The sequence below is a fragment of the Aspergillus novofumigatus genome (assembly GCF_002847465.1).
Source record: "Aspergillus novofumigatus IBT 16806 chromosome Unknown P174scaffold_2, whole genome shotgun sequence".
Classification (NCBI taxonomy): domain Eukaryota; kingdom Fungi; phylum Ascomycota; class Eurotiomycetes; order Eurotiales; family Aspergillaceae; genus Aspergillus; species Aspergillus novofumigatus.
The window spans coordinates 1,545,758-1,566,243 of NW_020194275.1; the positions used below are offsets into that span (position 1 = coordinate 1,545,758).

Below are 20,486 nucleotides of genomic sequence, written 5' to 3' on the forward strand. Positions count from 1 at the left end.
GTTTTGATGATCGGGTCTACAGCCACCTCAACTCAATCACTCAAACTCGCACCACAGAAGACCGGTGCAGGAAAGAGGCTGGAGGGGTAACTTCGTGATTCCGGAAATGAGTTCGTCAAGGCATAAAATCAGGTCGTTATAGCAGTCGCAAACACGTTATCGAAGGCTCATAGTGGCCGTGGTTGCAGTCTGGTCATAAGTTTTGAGTGTGCAAAGCTGGAATAAACAGAGGCGGCGGTTCCTCAAGCAACGGTCACGTGTGGATTAGCTAAGGCTCATTCCTCAGGCAGATCTCCAAAACAAAAAAACATTGGAATGGAATCTCAAGTGATGATCACCGTTATTTATGAGCTCATCGGTCATAGACAGGAAATAGTAGATGAGTGGTGAATGATTTGTCTTGCTAGCAGCAAGACAGATTAAAATTACTGGGGAAGTTGCTGGCACTTAATGAGTAACTGTGCCTTGTACAGCAAAGTGGTCGTAGGATAGGACACAATATACTCTTGACATTATTGCTCAATGACAAGGAATGATCGAACATAATCAATGTTGCAACGTACTTGGAATAACATTATATAGAACCAATAGTTTACGGTTCCGATGAATCCAGATCGAACGTCTCATTGTTTTGGGAGACAAAGATTCTTTAATAGTATATACAGGTCCTCAAGCTGTACTAGGAGTAGCATGCAACCACCTTTTAGCGAACATGCGTCTGGTTCTTTTTAATTTAACTACGTAGGTACAAGTGAAGCCAAGTTGGATCGAACGTATTTATTCAGTCGAGTCGCTGATGCATTGTGGTTGACTTCAACTCTCAATGTCATTCAAATGAACATATTTCAGCCAAGACGACCCAGGGACAAGGCAATGTGCAATTACAACCAAACAGACACATTCAATTTCACCCCTCTCAGTCCTCGAGCGAGACATCCCACGCCCCAGTCGATAAATATATCTGCATGCCGCAAGGCTTTCGAATGGGGCTGATTCCTAGCGGAGGAGATGGTCCGCCACAAAGGCAGTAGCAGCGACGAGATTGACGAAGCCAGAGATATAGTACAATCTGGGTCTTTGCAAAAGGGATAAACAACGATGAAATTTACATATCGAAGCTAATTACTTCCTATCATCTCTAAACAACCGAGAAAGGGAAAAAGAAAAGGTACATTTGGCCAAGGAACACACGGACAAAAGAAGAGGCCGTCCTGGGGGTAATAATAGGTATGAGGAATATAAGGTACCCTAATGCACAGTCACGCACCACCTTGCAATCCAACGTTAATAGGCCCAAGCCAAGCCACACTGCCTGAGGGACAAATGGAAAACTCTCTCACCGGGAGTCCATCTAGACCAGATCCCGCTTGACGAACTCGGCGAGCAGAGTCTTACCAAGATGGGCAGGGCTTCTCTCCACAGTGACACCGGCGCTCTCGAGGGCCGCAATCTTGGAGTCAGCACCACCCTTACCACCGCTGACGATAGCACCGGCGTGACCCATACGACGACCGGGGGGAGCGCTAATACCAGCGATGAAACCAACAGCAGGCTTGTTGTGCTTGTTGTTGGCCTTGAAGAACTCGGCAGCGTCCTCCTCGGCGCTACCACCGATCTCACCAATCATGATGATACCGTCTGTCTCCTCATCCTCGAGGAAGATCTTGAGACAGTCAATGAAGTTAGTACCGGAGAAGGGGTCACCACCGATACCGACAACGAGCGACTGGCCGAGACCGGCCTGAGTGGTCTGGTTGACAGCCTCATAGGTCAGGGTTCCGGACCGAGACACAATACCGACACGACCACGCTTGTGGATGAATCCAGGCATGATACCGATCTTACATTGGCCCTACAACGTAGAAAAAGAGCATATCAACACACCGCACGGCCTTGTCATACCACAAATCCGGATGCGAATGAACTTACAGGAGCGATGATACCAGGGCAATTGGGTCCAACCAGACGGGTCTTGTTCTGAGTCTTCAAGATATCCGTGATGCGAACCATGTCTGTTGATTCCGAGTCAATTTTTGCGCAAAAAGAAGCCATATTGCGCGGGGCAAAGAGACTTACCGTGCTGGGGAATACCCTCGGTAATGCTGCGAAATGCGGAACATGGGCGTCAGCGATGCTAATTTACGGCATTTTCTTGAAAAGGGAGCACAACTCACCAAACAACCAAGGGAACCTCGGCCGCGATAGCCTCCTCAATACCCGCAGCGGCGAGAGGGGGACTGGAATATATCAGTATCAGTCATTCCGACAACGACGGAAACGAGAGATTATGATTCCATACGGGACGAAGATAGCAGAGGCAGTGGCACCGGTTTCCTTCACAGCCTCGCTGACATTTGCGAAAACAGGTCGATCAAGGTGCATCGTACCGGCCTTCTTGGGGTTGGTACCACCGACAACTTTGGTTCCTGGGAATTGTAAGCTTCTGAACTCCTGTCGTAGACCGACAACCAAGATCAAGGGATTAATCGTAATGTACCGTAGGCAATGGCTTGTTCGGCGTGGAAACTGTTTGTAGCGAAAAAAAGCAACGTCAGCATCTTCATGCAGCTGAAATGGGACGGCAAGATATCGCAGCAACATACGTTCCCTGCTTTCCAGTGAAACCTTGGAAGAGAACCTTGGTGTCTCCATTAATGCGCAGGTTGTTCACAGTCTCAGAATAGATCGAGCTGCCCTGGCTGTAAGCTCGTCGCTGCACAGCAGCGGCATTCTGAAGGGCAGAGAGGGTGCTACGGCGGAAAGCCTGCATAGTTGACTATGAGATGCAAAGGGTAGAATTATAGAGGGGAGAGTGCACCGGTAAGTGTGCTGGAAAAGAACTGAAGATCTGGGGAATCTTTGCAGAATATATCAAAATGACATGGGACACTTCAGCAGGAAAACGCGCCGGGATGGGTTTGGGGTTTGGACTTTTCGGGACAAAGCTTTAAGCGGATCCGATTTGTCGCGGCGGTCGGGTTGGCCTCCCTCGGCGATCCTCTTTTTCCATCTCCCTCCTATCAATTTAATACCTGATCACATACAAATATTGCCGATAACAAATCTGCCCGCCAAACGGTATCGTGACTATTCCTTCATCCTAGCTTATCTAGCTGGCAAGATTAGTATTGGACTTTATCGTACCGTTCAACCCTTGCATTTCAATTTTTAAGGGTCTACTTTGATCTGCGATCGTCGCAGTAATCCATTTCACAATGGCGACCCTCACTATGACAATGCCGCCACCATCCAAACCCAAGAACGGCAACGAGAAACTCCCACCAGAAAATGAACGTTATATGCGAGCTTGCTCTGATATTGCAAACATGCTCATTCAGGAATATGAAGCGCAGAGGGACTCATCCAAACCGAGGAAAGATATCAACCTCAACAAGCTGCGCGGCCAAATCGCGAAGAAGCACCGCCTGGCTACCCAACCTCCCTTGACAGCTATTATCGCTGCCGTGCCGGAACAATACAAGAAATACATCTTACCCAAACTCATTGCGAAGCCTATTCGGACGTCGTCAGGAATTGCCGTTGTCGCAGTGATGAGCAAACCTCACCGTTGTCCGCATATTGCCTACACCGGTAACATTTGTGTCTACTGCCCTGGTGGACCTGATTCGGATTTTGAGTATTCGACACAGTCATATACTGGCTACGAGCCGACATCGATGCGCGCGATCCGAGCACGGTACGATCCGTTTGAACAAGCGAGAGGTCGGGTTGATCAGATCAAGTCTCTCGGCCATAGTGTGGACAAGGTGGAATATATTGTCATGGGTGGCACATTCATGTCTCTTCCGCCGGATTACAGAGAATCCTTCATCGCTCAACTTCACAATGCGCTGAGTGGGTACCAGACGGACAATGTTGACGAGGCTGTTCAGGCGGGCGAAATGAGCAACATAAAATGCGTGGGTATTACGATCGAGACGCGGCCTGATTACTGTCTGGATACTCATCTGAGTGATATGCTTCGGTATGGGTGTACCCGGCTGGAAATCGGTGTGCAAAGTTTATATGAGGATGTTGCGCGGGACACGAATCGAGGCCATACTGTCGCTGCGGTGGCGGAGACATTCAAACTCGCCAAGGATGCTGGGTTCAAGGTGGTTAGCCACATGATGCCTGATCTGCCGAACGTTGGCATGGAGAGGGATCTTTTCCAGTTTCAGGAATATTTTGAAAACCCAGCCTTCCGTACGGACGGTCTTAAAATTTATCCGACACTCGTCATTCGGGGTACAGGCCTGTATGAGCTTTGGAGGACGGGTCGCTACAAGAACTACACTCCCAACGCGCTGGTAGATCTTGTCGCTCGAATCCTTGCGCTAGTACCTCCGTGGACGCGTATCTACCGTGTGCAGCGAGATATTCCCATGCCGCTGGTCACTTCCGGCGTGGAGAATGGCAACCTTCGAGAACTGGCTTTGGCACGCATGAAAGACTTTGGTACAACATGTCGTGATGTGCGCACCCGCGAAGTCGGTATCAACGAAGTAAAGAACAAAATCCGTCCCTCGCAAGTGGAGCTCATCCGTCGGGACTATACTGCCAATGGTGGCTGGGAAACGTTCCTCGCCTATGAAGATCCCAAGCAGGACATTCTCATCGGCTTACTGCGTCTGCGAAAGTGCAGTCCGACTCACACTTTCCGTCCGGAATTTACCGGCCAGCAGACGAGTATTGTGCGAGAGCTCCACGTATATGGCTCTGCGGTACCGCTCCACGGCCGCGATCCGCGGAAGTTCCAGCACCGAGGATTTGGGACCCTGCTAATGGAGGAGGCCGAGCGGATCGCGCGAGAAGAACATGGAAGCCGGAAGATCAGTGTCATCTCGGGAGTTGGTGTCCGCAGCTACTATGCTCGTCTCGGGTACACACTGGACGGTCCTTACATGTCCAAGATGCTTGACCCAATTGAAGACGAAGAATTCTAACTCGGATAAGCATGAGAACGTTTTGTCTTTGTTTGATGTCGAAAACTGATATGATAATAATGGTTTCTAAAAGTTGAGCTCTCGAAAAGTCGGGTTCTGTCGAGAGTACATGGCATTATTGGGTGTTTTCAGGCGTTCTTGCATCGTGGCGTTAGTTGTTCGATGCATTACAATATCGATCCCGGTACATGTCTTAACCCCTGCTTTTCACCAATGGGTGTAAATATGTTGATAGTCCTTTTGTTCTTCCCAGTTCCCAAGACCTCGAAATGATAGAATTGGATGCTTTTTGTGCAAGGCCCAGTCTGCTATTCCAAAATTGTCTCTGTGACAGTAAAAAATAGATTCGAAGCAGCTCTATGTCAAACACAACGACACAATATGTACTCCGGACAAACCACGGTAAAGAAAGTGTGCTCTAAAAACGTCGAAGACAGATACCGTTGAAGCAGGAACACCACCGGATTAAAGCAATCACGGACGTCACAATCCCCGGAACGAAAGCTCAGGAGATAATGTGCGATTTGTATCCGTCATCTGATCGACAGCCGTCGTGAGCCGAATCGGAAGAGATACACACATTCATGAGCGTCCACAGAGGCACTTGACATATCCCTTTGTTTCATAAAGCGGACATAAATCAAATGGCGAGTTCCATGTTTTCTTGCGAGGAATATATAATAAATTGTCTAGCTTAGCGATATAGCACCTCCCCGGCGACTTCTCGTGTGCAGGTAAGCCTGGAAGGCACAGAAAACGAAGAAACACTGCCCACGACAATGTGTCAGCACATCCACTCCATAGCACTTGACGCGCAGGATGGTGGTGCGATAGACTTACAGCGTATATGACCACCGCGGTGAAAATCGAAGCAGCAACTGCACCGCCATCTTCGGGGTCGTTTTCCGATCCGACGAATCCATGGTGTTCGCTCTGAATACGTCGTTAGCAGGCCATCACAATAATCCACTGTTCTCTGTGATCGGAGCAAAAGGGGGATCGAGGCAGCATATCTGCTTGTTGAGCGGATACGTAAGGCAGCAGACGAACCTTGTATAACGATCCGAGGATGGACAGAATGACAATTGCGAAGGCGGAGATGACCACGCTGTATCAGACGTATTGTTAGTCTTTTGACTCTGTCTAGACGGAGACAATGACCTTACCAGGACCAGGCATTTAGAACCGATACAACGGGCTTCATTTTGACGTTGTCGTGTCCAGAGGTGCGATAAGTGATTGATAGACGTCAAGCAATGCGGTTTGGCTGAGAGGTCGACTTATCCTCGCGACGATCGGTAGTCGGTCTGTAAGAGACAATGGAGGTGATATATTAAATATGAAGTCGACTGCGAATTAGCAGCTTCGCTCATGAGAGCTCGAATAATGGAGATGCAGGAGCTTTTGATGTTTGTACTCCGTATGGTCTGCCGCTTGCACTCCAGAGGGGAAGCACAGAGCTTGTAAGGTAGTATTGATCCGCCTTAGCCGCATTTGGCATGTGAGGTCCAATGAGCGTTGTCTACTCGTCATTTTCCGTCATCCACGGCGAAAGCAGCAACATCATTTCCATCTTCAAGAATAACTCCACTAGAAATAAACAGAATCCTGGGTTCTTCAATTGATCAGACGGCAATGTACATGTTGGAGCTAACATTCTCACGGCTCGATTAGGCAGACTCAGAACTCCATGTACTCCGACAGAGGGAGAGTTTGAACCGCTCGTGTACACGAACATCAGCCAGATGCACGAGGGATTGAGGAAAAAAGGTCGTCTGTAGAACTTAATAAAGGGTTGAGGGTTTGATTGAGCTTTGGGCTCTTATTCACGAGGCGCACCAAGCTTCTACCGAGTAGCAAGAGGCTGGCATTGAACGCCTACCCGCCGGCTGAGCGTCCTTAGAAGGAAAAGGAGAAGAAAGAAAAACGGCTCACCATCCTGATGCGAAAGGACATCAGAAATCTAGAAACAACAAGCTGGATTTCATCCATTTCTCATTCTGTACTTCAACACCTGATCGTACGTGCCGGCCATGAACATGAGACTTCAACCTCAGGCTGACGATTCGACGCACTTATAGTTAATCAGAGGCGTCTTTTGCTTCATATTGAATAGAGTTAGCTCATGAACACATTATTGTATGAGCGATCTCCCTCATGGGGCTTGCCGATTGAGGTTTGCTCTCCTGTATATATGCCAGCAAGAGCCCCTTTACGATACATAATCAATGCTGTTGATTCCACCGCACACACTCATCGAAAGTTACACCCGAGCCACCAAAGATATCCAAAGCACTACCAATAGTCAAATCGACCTTTCCGTGACTGCTGACATGGACCTTTTCAAGATCCTGCAGACTTCGGGCCCCACCAGCGTATGTGATAGGTATTGAGCACCACCCGGCCAGCTTCGCCACAAGCTCTTCATCAATGCCTTGCTGTAGCCCTTCCACATCCGCAGCATGAATGAGGAACTCGGAACAATACGGCTCAAGCATTGAGATTGATTCTGAGGTAGGGTTAGCTTCGGCGTAGTGAGAAGTATAGAAATGAATTGAAGTATACCCTGGTTAATCTCCATTTCTGTGATAGTCTGCCAGCGGTTCATGGCCACGAACCATGTGTTGTCTTTCCTGCGGCAGCTGAGATCCAAGACCAGCTTGGATCTGTCACCTCCCAGAGCCGTGAGAACGGACTGCAATCGTTCAAGAGAGAACTTTCCTTCCGGGAAAAGGAAGGAGGTAATTATAACCTACATATAGATGAGTTACAGATTCATTGTACCAAGCGAGAGCACAGATGGTTCGACCAAATACAACGAGAGTGAGAAGAAGACCTACCTTGTCCGCACCCTGGTCAATCCAATACTGAGCATTCTGGTCATTTATTCCCCCTGCAACCTGTAGCCCTCCCGGCCACATACGGAGCGCTTCTTTTGCAGCTTCGTCGTTGCCAGGTCCGAGCATCACAACGTGACCACCGCGCAGTTCATGCTTCCGATATAATTCTGCATAGTGACTGGCGGGGAGCTTTGATACGTAATTTGTTTTTAGGTCCGAGTCTCTATCACTCAGGGTGCCCCCAACAATCTGCTTCACTTGACCCGAATGAAGGTCAATACAAGGTCGAAACTTGGTCATCTCGTCAAATTCAGTCTGTTCCCACAGAATGGTTTCTGGCAATAGAGTCTTGATAGGACGAGGGGCTGCGCTTATCTTATCACACGTGACCAGAAGATGTCCGCAAAAAAATGAAGCGGTAAAGGAGCTTCGGGGTGATGACCCAGATTCCACTTACACTACGCTTGCACTAAACAGATCAATTCAAAATGATCGGAAAACGAAAGAGAGATACAGCTGTTGTGTCAAGATCTTCCAAGACAGAAGACGAAGAACAGACCTCTACTGTCCCAGACGCCTCTTCTGCTCATGACCTGTTCCGGAAATTCTTCGAGGCTCAATTTGAGCCCTTGGAGTTGCCTGGTGGACAGATCAATCGTGAGCAAGAGTCGCAAGAAGACGAGCAGGATCACAGTGATGGATCGGAGTCTGTGTCGGAATGGGATGGTGTGTCCGAGGAGGGTGAAGGCAACCAGGTTGAGGTTGTCGAGTACCAGGACAGAACCACGAAGAAGAAGGAAATACTGGACAAAAAGGCCCGGAAAGCTTTTATGGTATGTTTTCTAGATGGGAGTTAGAATAAGGCATTGTTATACTAAGCTCTACGAACCTGCTAGACCGCAAAGCCACCTACATTGTCTACGGAGTCGACAACCACAAAACCTGCTTCCAAAAAGGCCAAGAACGAAAAGGAGGATGACGATGATGATGCTATGGATGCGGAACACCTAAAGAATGATCTTGCTTTGCAAAGATTACTCAAGGAGTCTCACCTTTTGGACTCCGCATCGGAACTTGCGCCAACCGGCAAAAATCGTCTGAAAGCTCTGGACCTGAGGATGCAGTCTCTCGGGGCCAAAACATCGCTCTATCACCAGAATATGCCTTCGTCGCTCCGAAGGGGGATTAAAGCGAAGGCACTGACGAAGGAGGAGAAGCGACGACGAGAAGCTCAGGAGAATGGTATCATTCTCGAGAAGCCGATGCACAAGTCGAAAGTTAGCAAGGGACGGCGAGAACGTGGCATCGCAGGTCCGGGCATCGGAAAGCTCTCAGGTGGAACCTTGAATTTGAGCAAGCGAGACATTGCCGTGGTTCAAAGCTCGCGCCGCTCAAGTAGAGGAGGCAGAGGAAAAACGAAGACAAGGGGACGGCGTTAAGCTGAGACTTCCCAAGATGTTGGCACCTGTGCCGCCTAAGTTCGTTAATTCACAAGGGTCTCTTGCAATCTGGCGATTGCCATGGCATCGTTCCAGGTCGCGAAAGAGAAGGTTCAGCCATGGACTGCCACTGCTACCCCGGGAAGGCGCTGGATGACTCTCGAGCTGTTTGCGAAATTGTCGGTCCATTCCTTGCCACTATCGTCGCCACTGATGGAGCTATTGAACACTAGCATAGCCATACTCGAGACAGCATCTTTGAGGCGCATTAGCTTGCGAAGCCATTCCACCGCTTTGCAGCAGTCGTTTCGCTAGGTAACAGAGAGCGACGCCTGAAATTGATATCGCTCACCACATCGCCGGTCCATTCAAATGCCTCTAGTTTGGGACTAATAAACCTTATTCTCCAGTCTTATTCTGGGAAATATTTGTCGAAGCACGTTCTAACATCTCAGTGGAAGTTTTGAGACTCTTCGGGGAAAAAATGTGGTCCGAACTTGTGCACTGTTCCTGATATGGTGAAACCTCCGCCTTCCGGGTCGCGATAGGACTGAAACGCCCCCTGAAATTCGAGAACCCTGTCGTTCACTTGTTTGGGATTAGTTTGTGGGGCCGTCACTTTTTGGCTTGCTAGTTGCTACAGAGTGCGAACTTTTACGGGGCAGAAGTACTTCGTAAGACTCTGGCAAGGCAATCAAGAGACCTATCCATCTAGACGTGGTTTCAGATCGTCCGAGGAAACTCCAGGCCCAGCTGCTGAGACTGCATTTTTAGTCTTGACTAGTGACTAGTTACTGCATTATGATGACAAACGTGACATTAATACTCCATATTTTCGCTCCAAGTTCCACCGCCACGAAGTATCTTGACTCGAAGTTCGAGTCTAGGTATGACCTAGATAGTGTACGCATGAAAGTTACACGGTCTCTTGCGACTTTGCGAGCTATCTGGACAGGTATTGCCACCGCAATGCTCCAAAACTGAGAAAGGACCGGATCTTCCCCAGTTCTGGCCATGTCTGTGCCCTCCTTCGCCAATCGCCAGCAAATACTAGATCTAGACTACTTGTTTGAGTGACGACTTGGTATGTAGAGGTATTCCATCGCCAGAAGATCTGTGTTTCTGACTCTACGACTCGTGCGACGCATGCTCATAGCGCCCTGAATGCAGATGCCAACAGAGGACCATAAGCTCAAGCACTCCGGCTCTCGTCCTCTAGTCTGACTAAACGATGGTTTGAGCTCTCCGCACAGAAGATGAAGTGCCTAGTTTCATGTAGCTAGCTAACGATCTAATGCAAGTCGGAGGTGTAGAGGAACATGCCTTGCGGCCTTCTTGCCGACGACGCAGACAAGATGTCCAGATGTAGTTATTGCGAGCCCCATCCCGATTGCCACCATGTAACCATGTCGACCGTAGTGTGAGTACCATAATGCCATAGTATGCATATGCAATCCTTTTACCGGGGTACATGCAGGAAGAACCCACGCAGTCTCTACCAAGTATGACTGTCTAGTGTCTACGGATTTAATAATGTATGTTTTAAACCCGGCGCTGTGACTGCTCCAACGGGACCGTTCCGGTGCCTGTTTCAGAATCTGCAATAGACCCCTCTCGGCTCGTCGCACCCTTGAAGGCGCTGCCAACAGCGCAGTCAGTGGTCACCTGCAGACCCTTGAATCAGCCATCCAGTGGCATGAACACGAGTCAAGATCAAGACTCAAGATCTATCTTTAGTGTCGAGGACTCCATTTTGAACTGTACGGAGTTTAAGGACATCCGTTTGCTAGATAGGGAAATGGTCGATCGCCCACGGTCCATCGAGGCCATTGCTGGTCATGTTGACTCGCAGAAGGTGGAGAATTAGTCTATGTCTTTGTTTTGGATACGGTCTTAGTTTCTACCTGGAAGTGGTCCCAGTAGATGTAGAAACTACGGTAGAAATCGGTACGGAGCAGTAGTTTTTACGACTTCTTGGTTACTAACATGCTTCTTCGAAGGAGCAGGATTCCCAACACGCGAGGGGGAAAACAAAGCAGCATATATGGTTAATCCTGAGAGTACTGATCAGGAAACAAGATGAGAACCCTGTCGATAATACTGAAGATGATAGCCATCTCGGTGTAAGGTGGTAGAGTCAACCACCCAGGATACGTAATCACGGCAAGTAGTGCTCGCTACCTTGCTTGGCATTCCGTGGATGGGTTATGGATACCCCAAGCATCACGATGTCGCGATGTAAGACATTGTGGTTGATCTAAGAGACAGCGCAAACTTAATCTCTTCCGTTTTGACATCCGAAATTTTGTTGTTTGAGCTTGTGGAGGGGCCTTTCGGTCTGTCGAAACAATCCGTCTCCCTAACAGCCTCATACCTCATTGTTGGAGTGGGTCCATGAGCACAGGAAGCGATCAATGCAAAGTCTGCTGACTTGGTATGGCACTCCTTGGCTTCCAAACTTTTCTTTTCTAGCTTCCACGGCAGTCGCAACTTACTTGGAAGACATGTGGTCGACGGAGCGACACTACGTACTAAGAAGAGAGTTTCTCGGATGTTTATCAGGATCCGGGATAGTCGATCAACCGAGGAGGATCTCCTGAGTCCCCAAGCGCTGACCGTGTGAGGGGAAACTTGGACAGTAGTGTTCTCACGGCGATCACTTTCGATTTTGGTGCGCATTCATTCTTCCATGAATAATCGGGAAGGACGGCCTGAGAAGACTTCAAGAGGCGGGAAATTATTGGCGATAATCGATATCATGATATGCAGGTTCCGTCTAGCCGAGAGATCGATATGGTTCCCCGCAAGTTCTTACCAGTTCTACGATGCAACAAGGAAGACTAAAAGTCACTAAAGTAGGGCACGCTGAGTCTGACCCGGTATGAGCCCTCTAGGCTGAGGCCCGAGGACGCAACCATCCAGCATACAAATTGATAGTCGCTTAATCTGAGGGTGAAGGATTCAAGTAAAAGAGAGAATTCGCTTCCAGACTTGAATTTGCGGGGGCAATGAGATAAACAGTGAACGAGCACTTGCACTCTCACTGCGCTTCGCAGGTAGATACGGAGTCCCCTACGCAGTAATACAAGCGGCCGGTGTGAGAGATTAGTGATCAGCGATTGTCTCGATATTTAGAGCCTCGAAGTATCTCTTGTTCTCTTCCCAGCCGTCCGATTTTTTCGCTCTCGGGGAATTTTGCCGTCAGCATTGACACGGGTAGGGTGGTCGAGTCCACAGTGCGCCCTGGCTAGACAGCCTAGGCTACCTGGTTACCCTACTAGTATCGACATACTAGTTACAACATCATATCATCACTGTTCTTTTTTAAGGTTCTGGAACTTTTTCTAGTTGTTTCAGAGCGGGGGATCAAACTGCGCGTGCTGAGTCAAGTTACTTCGGGACATTACGAAAATGAGACCTATAGTCGAAAGTTTGTTCACAGATACAACAGCCCCAAATGCCGTATCAGGAGTTGCCTATTGCTGTGGAAGATTCTGGGCAGCCACTATGAATGTATGGAGCAGCCTATGCGATCGATGATGATCACCTTACTTGAAGCTCATGACCATGATTACTCACTAGTAAGTACAAGTGTCTCCAATTCTCCGGGTTAAGACCACGCGAGGGAGAGCTGCTAAGTATGCAGATACTAGTAGTAAGTAGTAACTACTCCGTAGTACGTGGACACTACCTACGAAAGAAGTGCTAAGATACCTCAGTCTTCTGGACGCCGGGAATTGTGAAATGGGACTATTTTCGATCTAGGCTGAATTACCTGATACGGAAAGAGTTAGGGCTTACCACGCTTGTTTCCGCTTTACCCCTGGTGGATCTCAGCCGGTAGGAAAGCCTCTGGCATCAACTTCCAAGTTCCCCAAAACTTCAAGACTACAACACATTGGACTACATACGTATGTATGTACGGAGTAGTTTCAGGCTTTCTCTAGCCAGCTGAGAAATTTAGGCGACTTTGACCTTTGAGCCGAGGAGAAACCTCTCAAGTTCTGTCCAAATACGGCAGACATCAAAAACGGAGAACAGTCTTGCGTCTTCCCTTGAAGTACTCTCTCCGTGCTATTCGAATCGGCGTTTGGGCCAGTTCCTGCCTATGTTGTCGAAACCCGGCTGAAAAAGGTTTACTGACTGTCTCGAGTCATGGCCTCATGGCCGCTTCGTTAGGCCAACCCTACTATGCAGATCTCCCCTGTAGCATACCAATCGCAACCTCCTTAGAATCTCACCTCCACACCCAACAGAGAAGCGTCTGCGCTTGGGTCGTGATCTATTCTGTAGGTATTCTCCTGTCTCACTCTCTGCACTCTTGGGTAGTAGGAGGAATTCAGCTCACAAATCCTTCAAGACGATCGGTCAAAACTGTGGAGTCGATGCAGTCTGCCGCCTCCGGGTACCTGAATTTCGAAGCAATCAGTTGAGATCACAACAGCAGCGATTGGACCAATGACGATTGCCATTACTGCGTCACCGGACTTATATAGACCAGGGGGTAGAGTTAGACTGCCGTAGGCCCGTGTGTTTTCACATATGAAATGGATTTCATTTCAGTGTGACCAGTCAAGAGCCGAAGCTCTAAACCACACCTTTTGCAGAATGAGAGAAGACAAAAGTATGGACGACCAGAAACAGAGAATGATGATTCAAGCGAGCACTCTAAAGATACCATAACGTTGCCGTTTTCCATCAACCCTAGTTTACCAAGGCAGGTTAGCTTTGTCGATCATCGTTATGGTCCAAGTTCCAACGGTCGAGTATGGACGAGTGATCACTTTCGCCCAAGGCAGTAAGAATACATGGTATCTGACTGAATGGCGGACATGTATAGAATATGGCATTGGTATGTGGCAATTTGTTGCCCTTCCTCACGTCAAAGTATCCAAGTATGCTTTGATAGTATGGAGTACGGAGTACCCTCCATAGATGGTGTTCTGTGGCGAGGAGTGAGGATCTTTGCTACGACGACACCTTCAAGTCACCAGGATCAACATGGAATCGACCCAAAGTCAAAGACCCATTAACTAATCACTTAATATAATGACCCAATGTTCCGTACCGGCGATAGCCTGGATCAATGAATCTAGAACTTATGGCTTGAGCGTGGATGATATTTACTTCAACGTTCCTCTGCTGGAGTCCGATGTTCTTTCAGGTTCGTAGATTGACGAGTCATTTCCTTTGTTAATCTACATGAAGACGATCTCTTACTGTGATATTATTTCTACTGACCCTTTCATACCTAGCTGGCAGGTTGTTGTGTACACTCTGCAGAGTACCTTAGGTACTTACATGGTACACCATTGCCACTCCAGTCTGCCACCAACCGGCTCAGGTCGGACCGGGATTTAGTGGTAGCTCATTGGCTGAGGGTAAGCGCTCATCTGAATTATGAAACACAGGGCGGATGCTTCACATTTGTTTTCCCGCGCCAGTTTGAACTGAATGGGGGCTTGGCATTCTTGATTATGGGGCCCAAAGTTGACCAACCAACGGCTCCTTCCCGAGTACCTGTCGATTTCTTGACTGACAACTGACAAGTTGATAGATCGCTCGATTGCACTGATCATGACTAAAGCAAATCTAAATTCATACCACCAAGTAGAGGTATCTAGCTCTACATAGCTATGATAGGTGTCCACGGTAGAAGCTTGGTGTGTTACGTGCTTTTAACTTGAGGTTATGGACATGTGATTGTCCCAATTTTGAGACTTCTGATTGCGCTCAGCGACCGCACCTTGTACGTGGACTGGATGCACATAGTTGAAAGGGACCAGATCATACAGCAGAGAAAAGGGAGGGCACTTAATCAACGTAGCCGCTGAGATGATCAGGCTTTTCTGTAAGGTACAGTAGGGTAGTCCTAACTCCGGACAGTCAGCTTGCAGACTGCAACTGCATCACTGCAGATGACCCCCATATCAAGATGCTATAGGCTGATTGAATGCCTGAAGATAGTGATCTCTTGATCAGAGCGATGATCAATGGCTGTAGCTCTCTTCTGACCCTGTCTACGAAGTAAATAATACATATTGATATCAATGCTCTTGTTGCACTACCAAAGCATCACTGCTTTACATAATTGTCAATGCTATCCTTCTTTACCTTCCATGGCAAGCCCCTTATTTCCTCTTTTGGTGACATATCCGAAATACGGGCTCCGAAAGGGAGCTGGGTCCAACTTAGCCTCGTAGGTCATTGATTCCAGAATGCAATTCTCCGGTAGTCGACTTTGCCTCTCCCGATCTCCACTTCACTATCTTTTCGGCAGACTGGGTTTTCAAGCTGCAGATAGTCCGTTGAATATAGATAGATAATCTACGGAGTCGTCAGGCTACGATCGCAGTGCATCTGTGGTATGGGACATGGGGTACTTCTGTATTATCAGTCTCATCTGCCCCTCATACTATTGGAACGAACAGCCTACCATGGAGTTTTTTCGGGCCTGGCCGTTGGCCCTATAACAGCATGACTCTCTATCAAAAATGAGCTTGACAAGCCCATTTGCAAGCTAAACTAACATAGCTCCAGACCCGCACCAACTATTGGTTTTCACTGTGGAAGAATCTGAATAATAGAATCAATATTTGATCCAGAAGAACGACCCAAAAGGCCCCCGGAACTCAAATAATTAAGAAGAGGGGACAATGGCACCTAAGTGCAGGGTAGATAGGATGTGGGATCAATTGAAATTGTCCTTGACCTACGGATTAGCCCCGCTTGTCACAAGAGGTACAGCCGGACGGTAAGTAACTGTTCGAATACCAAGAATCTTTCAACTTGTTTCTATATTCAGCCGGGATCAGTGGATCTTTCCATGTGTGTAGTGGATCAAGAATCCCAATTAGGTAAGATGTAGTATGGTAAGTAGTAATTAGGCCGTAACGTACCACGTATTGAGGCTGGCAAGGTTCCATCTATTGTTCAGTTTGTAGGCAATTGGACAGTCCCTGGCGCCTGTCTCCATTTTCCCCTACCTACCGTACCTTGATGGAGCTATCCGTGAGAATTGCGCCTGGAAGCCCTGCTGTTTTTTGATGGCGTGTCCACCAGAAGGGCCCCAAGTGCCTAACCAAGTGTTCAACTGGGCGACTCGATCCGCGGTCTCGGTCGGCGCTCCTTTTTGTCAAAGTCCCAAAAACCGATGAGTATTACTCTCATTATTTGCATAGTATAATTATTATTCTGATAAATATTAAAATTTTAGTTGTTGTTACTTGTTAGTCTCTTTTCTTTTCTTTTCCTCTCTTTTTTTTAATTGTCTATTTTATTTTTTATTTTGATTTATTTTAGAAATAGCGGGCTTTGTTATTATTCTTATTATATTACTCCAACCATCTATCATTCGCCATCACTGCGCTAGCCGGCCAGTCTTGCTTGAAATCACCTCCTCTCATATCCAACAACACTGTCAAAAAGGCCCTGGAAGACCTACCTCATTCTTCAGCCATCTTACTCTCTCCCTTTTTTCCCCCCTTTCCCCTCCTCTCCCCATCCAACTCGCATCAAACCTCCTTCGTTTCTTTTCCTTTCATTTTCGCCGTGCGAGAAGTTATCATTCAAAGAGAATTGAAATTGGGCTGGCCCACCTCAACTCTCCATAAGCCCTCATTTTTATCTGATATCACACTCCCGCCTCGGTGTTCCCCCTTCTTTGTTGGCGAGTATAGCATCGTCAGCGCCTACAACTCTTCCTTGTCCTGGGAGGCTGGTACTCTCTTTACTGTGTCTGGATAATTGCTGCGTTTCGCATTCGACCGCGGCTATTGTTTCATACACACTCGTTTCTTTTTTCGATTGATCTTATTCAACTGTATTCTTTGTTTCCTATCGATCTCTTCCAGTCGAGAGCCATTTTAAGGCAAGTTGTTTGAGTGTGCGTATACCTGCTTCCTTTGATGTCTGTTTCACCAAAAGCCATGATACCAATCCTTTCATCCAAATATGAATGGCTCCTTGGGCATAATGCCGTCAGACCTATAATCTCCGGCGCTCGGCTGACGATGATCTACAGATTACTGCTTCCACAAAAGCGAAAATGTATACTCAACATGGTGCCCAAATGGCACCCCCGCAAAAACCGGAGACGTTTATGTTGTCGAACGAAGCGCAGCAAAGTCTCCCTCACGATGCGCAAGTCGCGCTTCAACAGGTGGACAATCGTAAGTCGACGATCTGCTACTTTCATTTGCGAAGACTTTGCTTCTTCCTTGTGAGACTATTGAACGCTCGCTGACAACATAATAGTGAAGTACTTCCTTCTTTCGGCGCCCGTAGACTGGCCAAGGGACCAACTGATTCGCCGATTTCTACTGCCCACCGGCGATTATATTTCCTGCGTTCTCTGGTTAGTCTAGATTGCCGAGTTTCCCAAAGCTAGAAAGGTGGATTTGGTAGGCTGATTAGTGGCAGGAACAATCTGTTCCACATCTCCGGCACTGATATCGTCCGATGCCTCGCCTTTCGTTTTCAAGCCTTTGGCCGTCCGGTCAAAAACTCGAAGAAGTTTGAGGAGGGTATTTTCTCCGACCTTCGAAATCTGAAAGCCGGCACCGATGCGACACTCGAAGAACCCAAAAGTCCCTTTCTCGATTTTCTCTATAAGAACAACTGCATCAGGACACAGAAGAAGCAGAAGGTCTTCTACTGGTACAGCGTGCCACACGATAGGCTTTTCCTCGATGCGCTGGAACGTGACCTGAAGAGGGAGAAGATGGGGCAGGAGGCGACCACTCTTGCGGTCAGCGAGCCGGCCTTGTCGTTTGAATTTGACTCGTCGCAGTCGTTGTATGAGCAACTGACAAAGGCACAACAAGCAAATTCATCATCCTTTCACGCGGGTACGACTTTTGGCCAGTCCAACTCCCCAATTGTTCGGACTGTTGACGCAATGCCTCCTCCCCAGATGGCTCCCCAGATGGCTCCTCCCGCGATGCCAGTTCTCCAAGACGATGCTGGCAATCAGGCGATGTACAGTACGATGCCCATGGCTCATCCCCTGACCCAGGCCATAATTAAGCGCGAGTCCGACTACGGGCAGATCCAATATGATCGCAATGGCATCCCGTTTCGCATACACCAGCGGCATGCTTCCATGCCTAGTTTTGTTGTCGAGTATTCGCCCGCACCGTCCTTTGTTTCCTCACAGTACGAAGACTACAGCAACCGCGGCTTATCGTTCGAACCCGTCACCCCACCACAGCACAGCGTTCCACTTGGGCCCGAACCGGCTTATATCGCAAACGAGGACACTGGTCTCTACACTGCGATTCCTGACATTACTTCTGCAGCCGCCTTCAATCCTATGATGCAGCTACCACCTTCGAATCTAGCAAGCGCTCCTTACGCGATGCCTGCCAGGACATACCATTCGAACGTATATTCGGTGATTGAGGGGTCTCCAACGTACAAGCAACGTCGGCGTCGCTCTTCAATCCCACCGAGTGTCGCGGCTAATGGGCACGCCCAAACGACATCCGCACCATCTCAGCAGATCGCATATGCCGCCCATAGGCCGAGTGATCTCCGACGTTCCGTCTCAAATTCTGTAGCGCCGGCTGCAGAAGGGGAGGAAACACACGAAGCTTCCAATCATGTCGCAAACGGATATGCTCCTGCAGTTCTTCCACAAAGAAATTTGTTGCACGAGATGTCCCGCAACGGGACCCCGCTCTCAAATGTCGAGGAAAATTCTGAGTCGAATCCTCAGATGACGGGCCATCAGGATGACCTGGTCACGCTTCCCAATGGGGAAGCGTATGAGGCAGCTGTGCAGAACAGTGTTTCAAATAAAGTGGAGCGATTCGCTCCTGGCCCCGTTCGCCGCGCCCGAAGCGCTACAATGATGGAGCTAGGACCATATCCTCAGAAGTCTCATTCGTGTCCGATTCCATCGTGCGGGCGGCTTTTCAAGCGGTTGGAACATCTCAAACGGTGAGTTGCGTATTTTAATCTCCAAATCTCTGTTCATTCGACAGCTCCTCTGGGACTGTCTGCAGGGTGTTCCTCTGCCCTCATTGCTGTAGCCGCCGACTAACACTTAAGCGCCCAGGCATGTGCGCACCCACACACAAGAGCGGCCTTACCCCTGTCCTTACTGCAATAAAGCCTTCTCCCGCTCCGACAATCTTGCGCAGTAAGTATTGGCACCGCCTTACGTTATAGACATTGTCTCATTTTCCCCTTGCAGACATCGGCGTATCCACGAGGCTCAACAGGATGGCCAGCAACCACCTGCACACGACGAAGACCTTGAAAATGAGGAGAATGAACTTGGATCCGACAGGGAATCATCGCCTGGCGAAGCTATGCCCAGTTCTATGGTCAATGTCGTGGGCATGACATCGATGCCTTCGACAATGTCGTTGTCCTCTTCGATGCCAAGCATGATGGCTTCCCACATGATCGCTCCTCAGCTCCTACAGCAGCAAATCTGAGCGACCACCTTGGGGATTGAAACGGAAATCGACCACTTGCGTGTATATGGCTATGATCCTCTAATTTACCCAAGTGTCTCATCCCTTGCTACGCTTGGCCCTTGGCCAGACACACCATTCCCTGCCTCACGTCACTCAGTGGTCCCCAACCTGCAGCAGGCTGGCGGGCTACTTGAGCGTGAGTTGAATGTTGAATTCGAAGTTTTTCGATCACTTTCATGATGCACATCGAAAACTTTTTTGGAGGCCCTCTGTTTGAGTTATATGTGGATTTGTGCGCTGATGTGTGCGGTTTTCGTCCACGCGATAACTGCGTATCAGCTAGTGTTTGTATTCGGGCTCTGTATCACGGTTGCCGCTGGCCTGGCTTCCCTTTTGTCCGTACAGCCTGATTCTTGCGAACTGACAATATGGCCATGCGACTTCAGCCAGTTTCTCATGTATGACATTTCTTTTTTTGTCTATCTCTCTTTTGTCATTGTGTGCTATGTTCGAGAGTTGGGTTTTGTCTGTATTACTCACTCCCCCTTTGGTATGGTATCTGGAAGGTCGAAACGGAAGGTAATGCGTGATGCGGCTGGGTCAGAACCGGCGTACAGCTTTTGAGGAAATTTTGTGGGGTATCATGTTCGGACCATCTATTCTGCTTGGCAGTCTGGGATGTGACCGCAACTCAATTCATAGACCTCCGTCTGGGAGATGGAGTTCACGTTTAAATTTTAGTGGATCAGATGAGTACATAGATCGCAGAATATCAATGGCATATCATTTATCATGTCCTTGTGTTGGACACCTGCAGATTGGGCTCTCCCTAAG

The 20,486-nt window shown here is 48.5% G+C and overlaps 6 protein-coding genes across 6 annotated transcripts; 3 read left to right on the forward strand and 3 right to left on the reverse strand.

Moving 5' to 3' along the window:
* Positions 1-1,351: 1,351 nt before the first annotated feature.
* On the reverse strand, positions 1,352-2,770 carry P174DRAFT_365956 (succinate--CoA ligase (GDP-forming) subunit alpha; the record flags this gene model as incomplete). The annotated part of the gene is made up of 7 exons (XM_024822089.1): positions 1,352-1,852; positions 1,930-2,012; positions 2,077-2,102; positions 2,175-2,237; positions 2,300-2,426; positions 2,498-2,526; positions 2,604-2,770. 7 exons carry the CDS (start codon positions 2,768-2,770, stop codon positions 1,352-1,354), a joined length of 996 nt encoding a protein of 331 aa, XP_024685402.1.
* Positions 2,771-3,041: 271 nt separating this feature from the next.
* P174DRAFT_438627 (Elongator subunit ELP3) lies at positions 3,042-5,241 on the forward strand. The gene has a single exon (XM_024826583.1). The coding sequence runs from the start codon at positions 3,327-3,329 to the stop codon at positions 4,944-4,946; it is 1,620 nt and encodes a 539-aa protein (XP_024685403.1). The 5' UTR covers positions 3,042-3,326; the 3' UTR covers positions 4,947-5,241.
* Positions 5,242-5,514: 273 nt separating this feature from the next.
* P174DRAFT_92156 (uncharacterized protein) lies at positions 5,515-6,309 on the reverse strand. The gene is made up of 4 exons (XM_024832491.1): positions 6,113-6,309; positions 5,997-6,054; positions 5,787-5,879; positions 5,515-5,713 (listed from the first exon to the last, which is right to left on the reverse strand). The coding sequence occupies exons 1-4, from the start codon at positions 6,148-6,150 to the stop codon at positions 5,636-5,638; spliced, it is 267 nt and encodes an 88-aa protein (XP_024685404.1). The 5' UTR covers positions 6,151-6,309; the 3' UTR covers positions 5,515-5,635.
* Positions 6,310-6,985: 676 nt separating this feature from the next.
* Positions 6,986-8,100, reverse strand: P174DRAFT_401662 (1-(5-phosphoribosyl)-5- ((5-phosphoribosylamino)methylideneamino)imidazole-4-carboxamide isomerase HIS6). The gene is made up of 3 exons (XM_024823933.1): positions 7,787-8,100; positions 7,512-7,698; positions 6,986-7,455 (listed from the first exon to the last, which is right to left on the reverse strand). The coding sequence occupies exons 1-3, from the start codon at positions 8,084-8,086 to the stop codon at positions 7,172-7,174; spliced, it is 771 nt and encodes a 256-aa protein (XP_024685405.1). The 5' UTR covers positions 8,087-8,100; the 3' UTR covers positions 6,986-7,171.
* Positions 8,101-8,274: 174 nt separating this feature from the next.
* Positions 8,275-9,225, forward strand: P174DRAFT_364481 (uncharacterized protein; the record flags this gene model as incomplete). Its single annotated transcript, XM_024821992.1, has 2 exons — positions 8,275-8,619; positions 8,683-9,225. The coding sequence occupies 2 exons, from the start codon at positions 8,275-8,277 to the stop codon at positions 9,223-9,225; spliced, it is 888 nt and encodes a 295-aa protein (XP_024685406.1).
* An 8,047-nt stretch (positions 9,226-17,272) lies between these two features.
* On the forward strand, positions 17,273-19,670 carry steA (sexual development transcription factor SteA; the record flags this gene model as incomplete). Its single annotated transcript, XM_024825505.1, has 5 exons — positions 17,273-17,396; positions 17,482-17,581; positions 17,632-19,167; positions 19,286-19,369; positions 19,424-19,670. 5 exons carry the CDS (start codon positions 17,273-17,275, stop codon positions 19,668-19,670), a joined length of 2,091 nt encoding a protein of 696 aa, XP_024685407.1.
* Between the last annotated feature and the right edge of the window lie 816 nt (positions 19,671-20,486).